This window comes from Serinus canaria, chromosome 14 (genome assembly GCF_022539315.1).
Source record: "Serinus canaria isolate serCan28SL12 chromosome 14, serCan2020, whole genome shotgun sequence".
Classification (NCBI taxonomy): domain Eukaryota; kingdom Metazoa; phylum Chordata; class Aves; order Passeriformes; family Fringillidae; genus Serinus; species Serinus canaria.
Window position 1 is genome coordinate 10,682,944 of NC_066328.1, and position 13,109 is coordinate 10,696,052.

The 13,109-nt window shown below is 47.0% G+C and overlaps 1 protein-coding gene across 2 annotated transcripts in view; it reads right to left on the reverse strand.

Moving 5' to 3' along the window:
- The window catches only part of PRKAR1B (protein kinase cAMP-dependent type I regulatory subunit beta), a 91,765-nt gene extending 80,328 nt beyond the window's left edge, over nt 1–11,437 (reverse strand). The window contains exons 1-3 of one of the 2 annotated variants that reach the window (XM_050980141.1): nt 11,241–11,437; nt 10,178–10,382; nt 670–840 (exon numbers count right to left, since the gene is read on the reverse strand). In XM_050980141.1, the coding sequence (XP_050836098.1) occupies nt 670–840; nt 10,178–10,354 (348 nt within the window). In that variant the 5' untranslated portion in view covers nt 10,355–10,382; nt 11,241–11,437. The remainder of the gene's footprint in view (nt 1–669; nt 841–10,177; nt 10,383–11,240) is intronic. The other variant, XM_050980140.1, reaches the window with a different exon arrangement.
- Between the last annotated feature and the right edge of the window lie 1,672 nt (nt 11,438–13,109).

The window sequence follows — 13,109 nt, forward strand, 5'->3', positions numbered from 1 at the left end:
AAAGATTAGGCCAGTGTCAAAAAAAAAAAAAAAGCAGAGTTATTAAGTGATATCAAAGATATAACATAGCTAAATATTTTTGTGAAAAAAAGGCAGTTACAAAGAGGGAAGCCCAAAACAGAGCTCCTAGTGAAGAAATTACCTAATTTGGGATTGGCATTTCTTCAAAGACAATGGTCACACAAAATCACCCAAGTATGGTCAAGAGATTTCCAAAATTCAGTGGGTTAAGTGGTACCTAATCAACAGGGGAAATAGTGCCTGAGTGGTCCAGGAAACATAAATGACACAGATTAAAGAAAACTTGAGGCAGAGACTTTTGGAAACAAAAAACAAAAAGCAAAACAAACAGGAAATACAGCAATAGAAAAGTTGTCTTCCAATAATGAGAGGTTCTGATCAAACTCAGAAGATGCTGAAGCCAGTGACCATCAAGAAAATGGCTGAGAATTACTGACCCTGTTAGATGAGCAGCACATTTCAAAACAGAAGGAGCAGTGAATGCTGAAATCCCATTATTGGGGAAAATCCCCAGTCAAGGAGACAGAAAAAGAACTTGAGTGTGAAGATGGGCAGGACACCATCCTCCATGAGTCCAAATTAGGGACAAAACATGAGTGACTCGATTGCCTTGCACATCTGAGAGGCAGAGAGGTGGTGCCAGGGTACCTTTCTGACATAGGACACAGCATCCTCCTCCGTGTACACCTCCGCGCTGACCCCGCCGCGCCGGCGCCGCGCCTTCACCACCGGGTTGGGCGGCGGCGGGGACACCTCATCGTCGTGGGAATCCGACTGGGAGCTGGACTTCTGCCGGGCCAGGATCTGCTTGCATTCCTCCTGCAAGGCAGAAAGAGACAGTGAAGCATCTCTTACTCATGGGTATAGCAAATCTGCCCTTCTTTTATGGATATCAGCAGCCCGTTCCTGTCTGTGTTTGGGTGACGGTCAGTTTGCGCTGCTGGAGGAAAATTACAGATTTAATGGGAATGGCATTAACTACAATGTGTGTACAGGCATTGCACCCATTTAACTCTTTCTTACACATCATGACAACCAATGTATATAAAGTGCAGGCATATCCTTGAAGCTACTCCTGGCTGAGAAAGCAAAACTTCCACTGCTTGCTCTCCAACATCACAGCTGCTGTTTTCTCAGTTGGTTTGTACATGTCACTGTCTATAGTACAGACAACTTCTCAGAAGTCACACAATGATATATTAGATTGGTTTCTTCATCTTGCTCTGCTTTGCAAGCTTACTATCACCACAAACAACAAAGATGCTCCCTACTCCAGAATTTCTGCCATACAATTGATTTATAACCAATGGAACTCTTTCCAAGCAAAGAGGATCCAAGGTAGGCTCCAGAGGACTATGAGAGATGGTGGCTGGCCTAGCACCAGCTGGCCAATAGGGAGGTTAGCCTCCAAATTTCATGCTTGTGGAACAGAGAATAAAACAGGGAGGGAATCCCCGAAGAGAGAGTAACGAGAGTAGAGATAAGTACAGAAAGCCTTCAAGAAAGGAGGTCAGAGTTGCAAGATTGTCAATTCATACACTGAATTTGACTTCCAAAGGATAGAGACAAACCAGATTACCCATAATTACAGTATTTTCCCAGAGCCTTGTGTTCTATCCCTCTGCTTCCTGGGATCCGAGGGAAAGCAAAAAGGAGCAAAATTCTCTTTGCATCACCCACATCTGTCAGTCAAAGGAAGAGGGGCTGTCTGCTCAGACCCAGCCCTCCTCCTCACCCCTGGCACAGCTCAGCCACAGCACACTCACTGCCCCAGAGCCTTGGGGCTGGCTCATCCCAGTCTCCACTAAAGGCAGGGGAGAGCTGGAGATGGGGTGGACCATAAATTCTGTTCCCTGGTACAGGAAACCAGAGGGCATGAGCACTGCACTGTAAGGAGGCAAGCTGGCTGCTGCCATGTCCTCTGTGTAGGCAAACCCCACAGCCTGGTGGCTCCAGTGCCATGCTGAGGGATGTGGACACAGCCATCACTCCCTCAACAAGCCCAGGATTTTTCAGACAGCTCAGCTCAGCAGCACTGCAGGCTACCCAAAAGGAAGCAGAGCAATGCTGAGCTCCCTGCACACCCCACAAACCAACATTCCTCCAGCAGGGATGCCAGGACCTGGCCTCTGTCCTACAGGAAATTTCCAGTGAGACTTTCCACTCAGAGCTAGGATGGGAGTGAGGGGGGAGGAAGCATCTGGGAGCACCAGCACGGGTGGCAGATCCCCAGCATCACCAGCTGGTCCCACTGACAGAGGAAGTGACTTATCCACAGCTCATCAGGTATGGCACCAGAAAAGGCAGTACAGAAAACTGGCACAGGCTCACAACTTCCAAGCTTGCAAGAAAAAGGGATGATTAATCTATGTTTTGCCATTGGTGTTTACATCAAATCCATCATGCCACCTGTCTTTTCTGGTCTTATTCCAGTCAATTCCTGCACCATCACTGACACTGCCCTTCTCATTAACTTCTGACACCAGTCTTTGATGCACTATTGTTACTGAACAGTATTTCCCATGTTGCATGACTCAAAGTAACAAGTCACACATTCTTGCTTTGAAGAAGGCATTACTGAAATATTTAGGGGACAAGCTCAGATATAAAATGTAGAGGGCTGGCTAAAGATCTGACTTTTCAAGACCTTGACCTGCCTCAAAAAGTGCCAAGTTCTTACTGAGACCAACTGGGGTTTAAATTTGGCTTAAAACCCCAAAACTCCCAGGCCACAATACAGTTGACCTCAGTGCTGTAAACAAAAATCCAGAATTTCAGATATATTAAATCCTTACTGAAAGTTTTTAATTTCCCATTCAAATAGCAGCACTAGCTATGCAAAAAATTACTCAGCTAGATTTTCCTATAGTTTAAGAACTACAAATCCTATCTCAGCATTCTCATCAACTTCTTCCTTCTCTCTGTCTCTAGATTCCTAAACTACAAACAAGCAAAATATTTCAAGTACAAATGTGTGCTGTATATTACAATTATATTTAATATCTAGTGTTAAAAACAAAAGCTATGACTGAAGAATTTCAAATAACATTACTGACTGCCTATCTCTGATACTGTTAGTGGTCTCTGACTATATTAAATGAACACAACCAAATGCAGCTTCTTCATGGGCTTAACTGAAAGGCAGTAAAGACCCTTCTGAAGAATAGCAGCTAAAATTTAACTAAAAGGCAAGCACAACAGGAGGGCAGTTGGGCAACTAATGGTGTGCAGCACTTACACAGTTCTTTTTATACAGAGCATATTTACTCAGAGAGAAGAGTAGTTTGCCACATTTGAATATAAAATACACTCTTCACTCTTCAGCACACATTGCATAAAAGCCACTTCCAAGGAATTAATAAATAATATTTCCCCCACCCCAGCACAGATTTATATACAAAAGGAAGCTCAGTGAGATAAAATTAATACTACAAAGCATGCTCTTAAACTCAAATACTTTTAGAAGCCAAGAAGATTTGAAAGGATTATAAAAGTGAGTTACGGTGTGATTCATTTTAAAAGGAAGTCTCTTCACTACAAACTCCTTTTCTACAAACAGCAGGCAGTGGACTGGCTGGTTTTCCATAGCTGCAGGCTGGGAAGGATCCCCATTCCTGAACTACAGCGTGCCTTTTGCAAATAAAAGCTTTGCTGTGTCCTGGGCTGAGCTTTCAGAGAGATGTCTTCCACATATCCTGGGGTAAAGCTGCACAAATGCAGGCAGTGTTTGGAAGGAGCCAAGGACTGTCTCAAGAGGAGTTCTTCAAACACCAATCTTCAGATGCAGCTTGATGTGAATCCTTGTGCAGAACTCGGCTTCTGTAAACACCTCATCATCTTTTGTTGTCATGACAACAAGTGATATCTCTCTCTGTCTCTCTCTTTGGATGGCACTGATAATTCATAATCATCCTGCCCAATTGTGTCCACCTCCAAATGAGAAAACACATGGAAGGCACAACAGCAAGACAGTGGAACTGCCTTTGATCATCCTCTAATTTGAAGAACCAATAAATACAATTGCAGCAATCAATTTATCTTTTGAATGTCCACTTTTAGCTACAACCACAGGAATTTAGCATATTGTCCTCAGCATCTCTCCCAGATAATTCTCCCATGAACTTTTAATGAGTTTAAGCACTGCAAGTGAAGCAGCCCCAATGCTGGGACAGTTTTTAGGTTTACCTTTGCTTTCAGACCACTGCTCAAGAGCACACACACTTCCTGACCCAGAAGCTTTCTTCTCTATCAGCTGGAGCATTTCTAAACAGGAATTCACTTTTTTCTCCCAGTGTCTCCTTTCAGGCTTTGTCACTACCTGAAAACTCAGGTGAGCTGAAGGAAGGAAAGCACCTAAGGGGGCTCCAAATCACTGTGCAGCCTTACAACAACATCCCAAAAACACCCTCAAAAGCAACTCAGACATTTGATATCAAAGCTCAGCACCTCTGCTCCCCTTCCTACAATGTATACATTGCATTCAAAACCACCACCAAGTACACTCTAAGTGGGGCTTTTTTTTCCCCTCAAGCACATTCATGAACTTTTCTGCCTGACAGATCTGGATTATTCACAAAAAAATGTGCAGGAAGGTTCATGCACAGGTGACTAATCTCTCTTTGCACTGGAACTGACCCAGAGGAGATGCTCTCAATCCAGGAAGGTTTCTAACACCCCTCACCACTCCTTGGGACTGATGATTTACAGCAACCAATAAAGGCCAAAGGCAAAGCACTTCATTTTGCTGGAAGCATGGGACTCACTGATGCCATCACTAAAAGCAGGAAAAATCTGGGAGATCTTAATGTTCTTTCCAGTCTTATCTTTGCCAGGACTGACAATCTTTGTGATCAATTCAGCCCTGTTATTCACACAATCCCAATGATTGTTCCACTGCCTTCCCCCTGCTCCATGCTACCTTTTCTTCTGCAGCAATTCTAAGAAATATCTTTTATGCACTCCCTACTATCCTACCAAGGTATTTACCCCCTCCATAGTTATCCTCCCATTTGATTACTATTTTTGCATCCTCCAAGGTCTCTCTGCATCTCTGCTCATTCCCAATTTCCAATCTATGCAAAAATCTCCTGCCAAAAATCCACCTACTCTGATGACACTCCAGCTGCATGGCTGACCTTCCTCAGACCCTTCACTGCCATTGTTTTACCTCCTGCAACTTGTTCACACTCCTTGTCTTCCCCCCACCAGTGTCTTCAGCATCTCAACCCATCACCACCTCTTCCCTACTTTCTTTGCCTCACAGCAAAATGAGAGGTGATGTTACAAAACACAGACCCTATTTTTGATACTTTAAAGCTTATATAATCAAAGAGGATCATAGCCAACACTTCTGATTCTTAAAATCCAGCCAAATAACAATGTATGCATGCATAGCTTGTGTAAGAGGAGACAAGCCCACATGAAAGTGGATTAAGTAACCTGATGAATGTAAAACAGGGCAGCTTGAGATGTGGAACAAAGACATCTTCCAGGCAGAGCTCCCTCCATGTTCCATCACTGCACTCTGGCTTTGTCAGGTTTTGGCTTTGAGACTGGGAAAGCCACTCACACTTGTGGACACACAAAGTAAGCAGGGAGCTCAGCTCTAATATGTCCCACTCAAGCTCATGGGAGCATGGGTTTGCTTGTAACTAATTTTATTTCTTAGGAAAAAGCTTTTTTTCCTCTTTCTGCTCTTATTCCCTTCATCCTCCACCTTCCCTGCATGTAGGAAAGTTTGCCTGGGCAGGGCTTTACAAATTCACCTTGTTTTCCTTTACCTCTTCCAAGAAAACTGTCACCTCTCACAACACTGCCTGGGGCTGGCTCTGGCAATCACAGAGGTCCCACCTGAGCTGCTTTTCATCCAGCTCTTCCCAGTGCTGATCTCAGGGAGAGGCAGGACAGAGGCTGCCCAAGCCTGCTCACTCACACAGCCAGGGCACCGGCTGCTCCTACTGCTGTGCTTCTCTCAGCACCTCAGGTATGTTCCTGCATGTTTTACCAACATTTCTGACCACCACGGAGATACCACCCAACTGCTTGGCACGCTTTGAACAATATCATTATTAGGCTTTATGAAACTGCTTAGTTAATGCATTTTTTTCTCAAGTTTTTTCTCTGTATGATTTTGCTTCAAATTCGTCACCTCCCTCCAGCTTATCTGAAAGCAGTGAATTATACTTTGCATAATAACAACCTTGACTGTTAAGAATGAATTGAATTGGTTTAGACAGGTTCTGGTGGAAATTACTGATGGAAGGACTCTTTTTTTGTGATAAAATACAAATAATGGGAGGGAGTACTGTCGGAGAAGAAGAGCCCGGCGCTCAAACTTTGTTGCTCGAGTGCCTTTGGTTATGAAACTCCCCGTGGAAGGTAAATAAAGAGTATTTTGCTGACAGAAATAAATTTGATTGGGTTTCTCTCCAGGGCCGGGTCCCGGCACGCCCGGGTGCAGTTCCCCCGGCGCCGCCAGGGGGCGCCGCGCGGGCAGCGCTGTTGGCCCGCGGGGTTCGAGCTCCGAATTTGGATTTTCCCAAAATTCCCTTTCCGACGGCACCGTGAGGATGCGGCATCACCCAAACTGCATCCCAAACTGCACTGCCGAGCGGCTGGCCGTGACTTATTAAAGTAAAACTGTTTTCCGCATGTGCTGAAGGCGACAGAAGGGGCCTGGAGAGAGCTCAGCTCCAGAAGGTACCAGCAAAGCCCAGCTCAGCCAGCACAGCCCTGCCCTAAAACACCCCACATTAAAATGGCTTCAGCAAAGCCATTTTAAACACATCCTGCAGTTTCCTGCTGCTTCCTCTTCTTTGGGGCCATTTTCTTCATTAGTTCTATTCTTTATTCTAATTCTTTGCTGCAGAACAGCTGAGCTTAGCCTGGCAAGACAACTCCACCTTTGATCATATAATCATGGCACTAAACAGCCTGACACTGAAATTTTTGCAGTCTCAGTATGGCTAAAAATACACAGCATTGCCTGTAATTTCTCAGTAATCGACTTTTTCACATAAAGTAAGAACCAGAGATAAAATATGGGTTCCCTGTTTTTTTCTGCTATGCCTTCTTTAGTCCTCAAGTAAACAGGACTGAATTACAGCTGTTAAATTAATGCCACAGTTTCTTAGCTAACATCTATCCCCTCACTCCAAAAAAAAACAATTACAATCCCTAAGGGAAAGACTTTCCTCACTCCATCCACCAAGATCTACGCAGTGAGAGGGAAATGTAAAATAAATTGTTCAAAGGAAATATCACAGGTTTTAAAATCTAAAGTACCTAAACTGTTTTCAACTGTTTTCTGTGCTCACGGGCATGCTACAGATTTTTACAAAGTAACTGTTAATGTGATCAGACTAGATGTCATCTTGAAGTCCATAGGTCACAGCATATAAAAGTGACTTGAAAATTTCAGAGTGCAGAAACATAGGCTGATTCCCAGCAATTACTGGCAACTTAAGCAGGTCCTGCCAGTATTAAACGAACAGAAAAATGTGCATTAAAGTTTTCCCACAATTATTTGCAGAGTAATGGTTTTTGACATTGCACTTGATTCAAATAAGCTGCAGTTAGAAAAGCTTTGGGGGGAGTGTTCTATGCAACATTGGCACTCCTTCAGAATCAAACATCAAACCTCAGTCTGCAGTACTTTATTCAGAATTATTTATTCATGTTCTGCCTTTACAGCCCTCTCAGGCCATGTCCATGCTGTGAATAAAGAGTGGCCCAGAGCTGAGCCCAGCACAGCCCACATGCCCTGAGCATTGCCTCACTGCTGGCTCTGCTCTCAGCTGTCACACCAACTCCTGCCAGAGCAGAGCTGCTCCTGGTGTGTGACACCTCAGAGGGACACCTGGGGCCACCGGGTGTGCTGGGGTCAGGGCTTAGTCCCTGGCCCCTCTCAGTTAGCAGCAGGCTGAAGGCAATGCACCCAACTCTGATATCATCAGAAGATGAGAAACATTTGTGATCCACTCTGATCTTGCATATCATAATAAATCTTGCTTTTATGAGTTGATTTTATGAGATGGAGTAAAGAATTAGCAAAATTAAACACACTCTTCTTTTTTTAATTCGCTTCTGTGGTAGCTCCAGTACAGGGATGTGGAGCAAGCTCTATTTTTTTTCCACAAGCTCATTTTTTAACCACTTGAAAAATATCCTACACTTCATCTCTAAACTTCCCACACGTGTTTCTGACAGATAAACTGTTCTTCTACTGCTCTCTTCACTGGAATGTGTTGTTTATCTTATTGAGCTTGGAAAATAACCTCACAATACCACACTTAGGTGGAAAAATGCATGACTTTGTTTAGAAAATCATTATTAAACCCAAAGATTTTCACTCCTCTCCCTCCTCAGGACCAAACTAAAGGAGCTAATAGTGAATGTGCCACGTCAGTATTGCACATTTACAAAAATCTAATGAACAATTGCTAAATTCACAATTCCATTAGGATTCTTCAGACTGCCTGTATATGTTATGACAAGTGTATAAAAACAGGATAAAACTTATTGAAAGATTTATCTATTTTTAGAAGTCTTCCTTCCAACTGTTCTCAAGCAACCAACTGAGTCAAATATTATTCTACAGCAGAAAATCCTTCACAGTGCAATTTATCCCAAGGAAGTCCTCTGAGATGTTTGGGCAACAGGGGAGACAAACTGCTGTAGGAACAAGAATTGCAGTGCTGGAAACCTCCAGAAGGAGCCTAAAACCTCCAGGCTCAGCAGGCTCGGCCCCCAGGCTGCTCTAGAGAGGCAGTGCCAAGATTGTGTCCTCCCACAGCAAGCACAATATTCCCTGCAGTTGATGCCTTGATGTTTCTAAATCAACTTCCATTTTGAGACAAGTGATATCCATCAGCTCCTGTGCTGGCATCCTGATTGATGTCCTACAGAATTCTGGGATCTGCTGCTCTTTGGGAAATAATGGGAGATCACATGAAAGAAGATGTCATTTCTCAAGGGTGGGAGCTGCCCTCCTGTCTCAGGTGTGTGTGCTGCGTTAACATCAGCAAAGACAAACTCCCCCAGTACAGCTCCTCAAGAAATTCCTCCAGCAATGGAGCATATTCCACAATACCACAGCATATTTTAATGGGGTTTTTTCAAGAATGGTGTTTATCCTTCTTTTCAAGAAGCCCAAAATTCCACATGTTATGATGGATAATAATTCACAACACAGTAATGAAATTCAACAATTTTGATTCTCTCAAAATGGGTCTTGGCTGTCAGAAGTTTAGAATATACAGAATAAAGAGACTGTTTCTCTTTCACAATAACCAAATACAATTATAAACCACCTTGTACTTTCTACCCCTCTCTGATGTCCCAGGCTGCCACCAAAATGCAATGCTGGCATTTTTTTAAAACTACACAAATCTGGCATATACTCACCTATAGAAAAATGAATCTGAAAAGCAGAGAGTGAGATTAAATGTTTTACATCACTGGTGATATATCAGCCTTATGTATTATCCACTCCAGAAGGAAGAAACTGCTGAACCTTATCTCTCAAGCCTACAACAACACTTGCTCACACAACGTGCTCTTCCTGCAAAGACACCCCTAGGCTTTAGAGGGAATTTGTTTGGGAATGCTCTGAAATGTTTCCCCCTCTCTACACTGCTTTTGAAGGCAGTCACAGTAAGTGAGGTCTCTCAATGCATCCCCTGTCAGAGGATCCTGGGACAGGCTCTGCAGACAGGAGAGAGCAGTGAAGTTAAATTGCAAACTGCTCAAGGATTTTGAGAACTTGCTGGTTCCCTGATTTTGGTCAGTTTTAGGGGAAGGGAAAACCCTACCACCTGACACTGGAATAAACATCTTTTGTACCCACAGGCAGGCTCTTCCAAGAGATGAAAGTTCAGGGTACCATGCCTCACAATAAATATGGGTCATTTTTAACAAATGCAATTTGATGAGATATTATAATCTTGGTGTTATGCACAAAAATTTCTAAACTATAGCTAATGTTGTAGTAGACATCCACAAATGAAGGGTTGGGGCTTTTTTCTCTTAACAGTTTACATTTTCACAGTTGTGTGGTCATTTAAAAAAGAAAAAAAAAAGAGTACCAAAACATTTGAAATCTTTAAACAATCATTTGCATTTTATAAATGGAAAATGTCACCTGAAAATCACTGACCTTTTCTAATTTTTCAAAGTGTTCTCTGAGGAACTTCATGGGTCGGTCTGGCTTTGCTATACAGAGGTTTACAATGCATTCTTTTAGAATCTGTTGGATGTTGTGTTTCTGAACATAGAGTTCACATCCCTTCAGGCTCTCATCTTCTTCCACATTGCAGGAAGCAGCAGCAGCCATCTTCAGGCTTGTAAACAGAAAACACAACCTAGGTAAGAAAATGGTGCAAGAAAGAGATGAGACACAGATCCCAAATCCTTTGTCAGAGAGATCTGAAGAGCAAAGACATTTAATATGGCCTGTTGCCTATTGAGGACCTATTCAATTTGAATGTTTTCATGTTCTGGGGTGGTACACGGAAACGCTGAACTGTGTCATCTTTGTATCAACATCCCGTCAAGTACACAAAGAGGATTTAAACTCTTAGATTGTGATCAATCTTTGAAAAAACCGACAAACCGGTGAAATTAACCTACGAGGCAAGGAGTTTCAAAGACACTATTAAATGTCGGTGTGAAGCCTTGCTTTGCTCTCCCCGTGGGGACTCGCTCCTGTCACTAGAAGCCCGGCTTCTTGCTACAGGGATTTTCGGGCAATTTTAGCATCTCTCCCAGCCAGCGACCCTTGGCTGCCCCGGGGAAGCCCCCCGAAGGGAAGTGAGTTCCCCGAAGGGAACTTTGATGACATGGGGGGAGAACAGCCCCAAACCCTCTTTATTTACCCCAGCGGGGTTTTGACCGCTCCGTTACGAGCCCAGAACGCCAGGGCAGGTTTACCCCCGGGTCTGTGGGTGCGGCGGGCGGCCGGAGCTGTGCGGGGCAGTGCGGGGGGCGGCCGGGGCTGTGCGGGACCGTGCGGGGCAGGCCCCGGGAAGCTCCGAGCGCCGGGGAAGTGCCCCGGGCCCGGCCGGGCGGCACCGCGGCAGCGCATCCCCCGGGCCCGGCCGGGCGGATCTGCCGCCGCTGTCCCTATCCCTGTCCATGTCCCTGTCCGTGTCTCCGTCCCCTGTCCCGCCGCACGGCTCCGCGCCCGGCCGGGCCCGGGGAGCGGAGGGGCCGGTAAATACCTGGTGGCCGGAGCCGGCTGAGCGGCGGCGCCTCCTCTGTCCTCGCCGGCGCTGGAGGCGGGGGAAGCGGCTCCCCTGCCGGTATCCGCACTGCAGCCGCCGCCGCCTCCGCTGCTGCCCGCCCGCCCGGGGCCGCGGGGCGCCGCGGGGACCCTCCTCTCGCTCCCGCACAAAGGCTCCGGCTCCTCCGCCGCTCGCCCGCAGGAAGTGCCGCCGCCGTCACTCCCCGGCGGGCGCGGCCTCCTCCGCCGCCTCCGCCGAGAGGCGGCACGGAGCTCTCCGCTCCGAACCGGGCGGCACCGACCCCACCGCTCCGGGAGGCACCGACCCAGCCGCTTCGAACCGAACCGCACGGACCCGCTCTGCCCCGCACGGACCCGCAGGGTACGGCTCGACCTGGCCCGGCTGCTCCGCACGGCCAGCCCGAGGACTGGCTGGCGAAGGGTGACCAGCCTGGCCACAACGGACAGTGGCCCGGCCGTTCAGAGCAGGCCTGGCCACGAAGGACAGTCTGGATGCGTGAAGCGGCCGCACGGTGAAGGATGGACATGGCCATGAAGGACAGCAGCTTGGCTGTGACACATGGCCCGGCTGGGGCACAGAGGACAAGCTGGCCATGGAAGGTGTCCTGACCATCACGGGTGATGAGCTGGCCGTGCAGGACAGGCTGCCGAGCCAAGGCAGGCGCATTTGCATTTTCTTGAAACGACACCAATTTGGCATATACTTTGGCACTGCAATTGCCAAAATTTGGCATCTGCATTTTCTTAAAACTACGCAGCGGCCACAGCGCTGTCTGTGGCACGGGAGGTGCCAGCCTTGCTGAGTACTCACAGCTCGGGTAGGGCTGGGAAGGGCTGAGAAAGGCTAGGAAGGGCTGAGAAGGGCTAGGAAGGGCAGCTGACCAGCTCTGCCCGGGGGTTTTTAGAGCAAAGCCATCACAGGCAGCAGCAGCACCTCTGTGCCAGGCCGTGAGGAGTGTGGTCCCAGCTGGCATTCAGCCATGGGCCAGCACGAGCTGTCGGAATAATCCAGTGCATGCTTGTGCTCCTTCTGTTGTCAGGAAATTCACATCCGTGGTTCCCTTAGAAATAAAGGGTGAAACGGTACTCCAAAAGTTCACAAGCTAGGAGAAGCACAAGAAGGAAATAAACTCTGCTGGTAAACACAGGGCTATTTTAAAATAATTTGAAGTAGTTCTGTGGTTTATTGCACTTTGGATTCGGTGTGATCACTCAGGAAAAGGAGGAAAAGGAAAGGAAAAGGACCCTGAGAATCTTTTTGGTTTGGTGTCTGTTCCTGGCAGTCACCAGGGGAGAACACAAAACGTGAGGTTGTGTAAAGTACCCATAAGCACAACATAAACACAATGTACATACACATTAGCTAATACAAATAAACGCAAAAAAGCATACAACGCTGTTGCAGAAACTGACAACTTCCTGCCCGTGCTGTTTGATCCTCCGGAGCAGGAACAGCGGGGGAGGTGGCACATGTGAAGGTGGCCGGGCACATGTCCCGGCGCTGTCGCCTTCCTGCTCCCCTCAGCCCTGGCACCACCGGCGGGCTGTCCCAGGCTGGCACCGCTCGTTCCCCCGGGACCCAGCGGCGGCTCCTTCCTGCCGGGACCGGTCCGGGCCCCGGACCCGCCTGCCTGCCCCAGGGCCCGGGGCGCGCCCGCAGCGCCCTAACCCTGCCCTGTCCCTGTCCCCTGTTCTAGCCCTGTCCCCTGCTCTGTACCTGTCCCCCGCTCTGTCCCTGTCCCCTCTTCTAGCCCTGTCACCCTGCTCTGTACCTGTCCCACGTTCTGTTTGTTTCCCCCCCGCTGTCACCGTCTCTGTCCCTCCACCCCACTCTAATCTTGTCCCC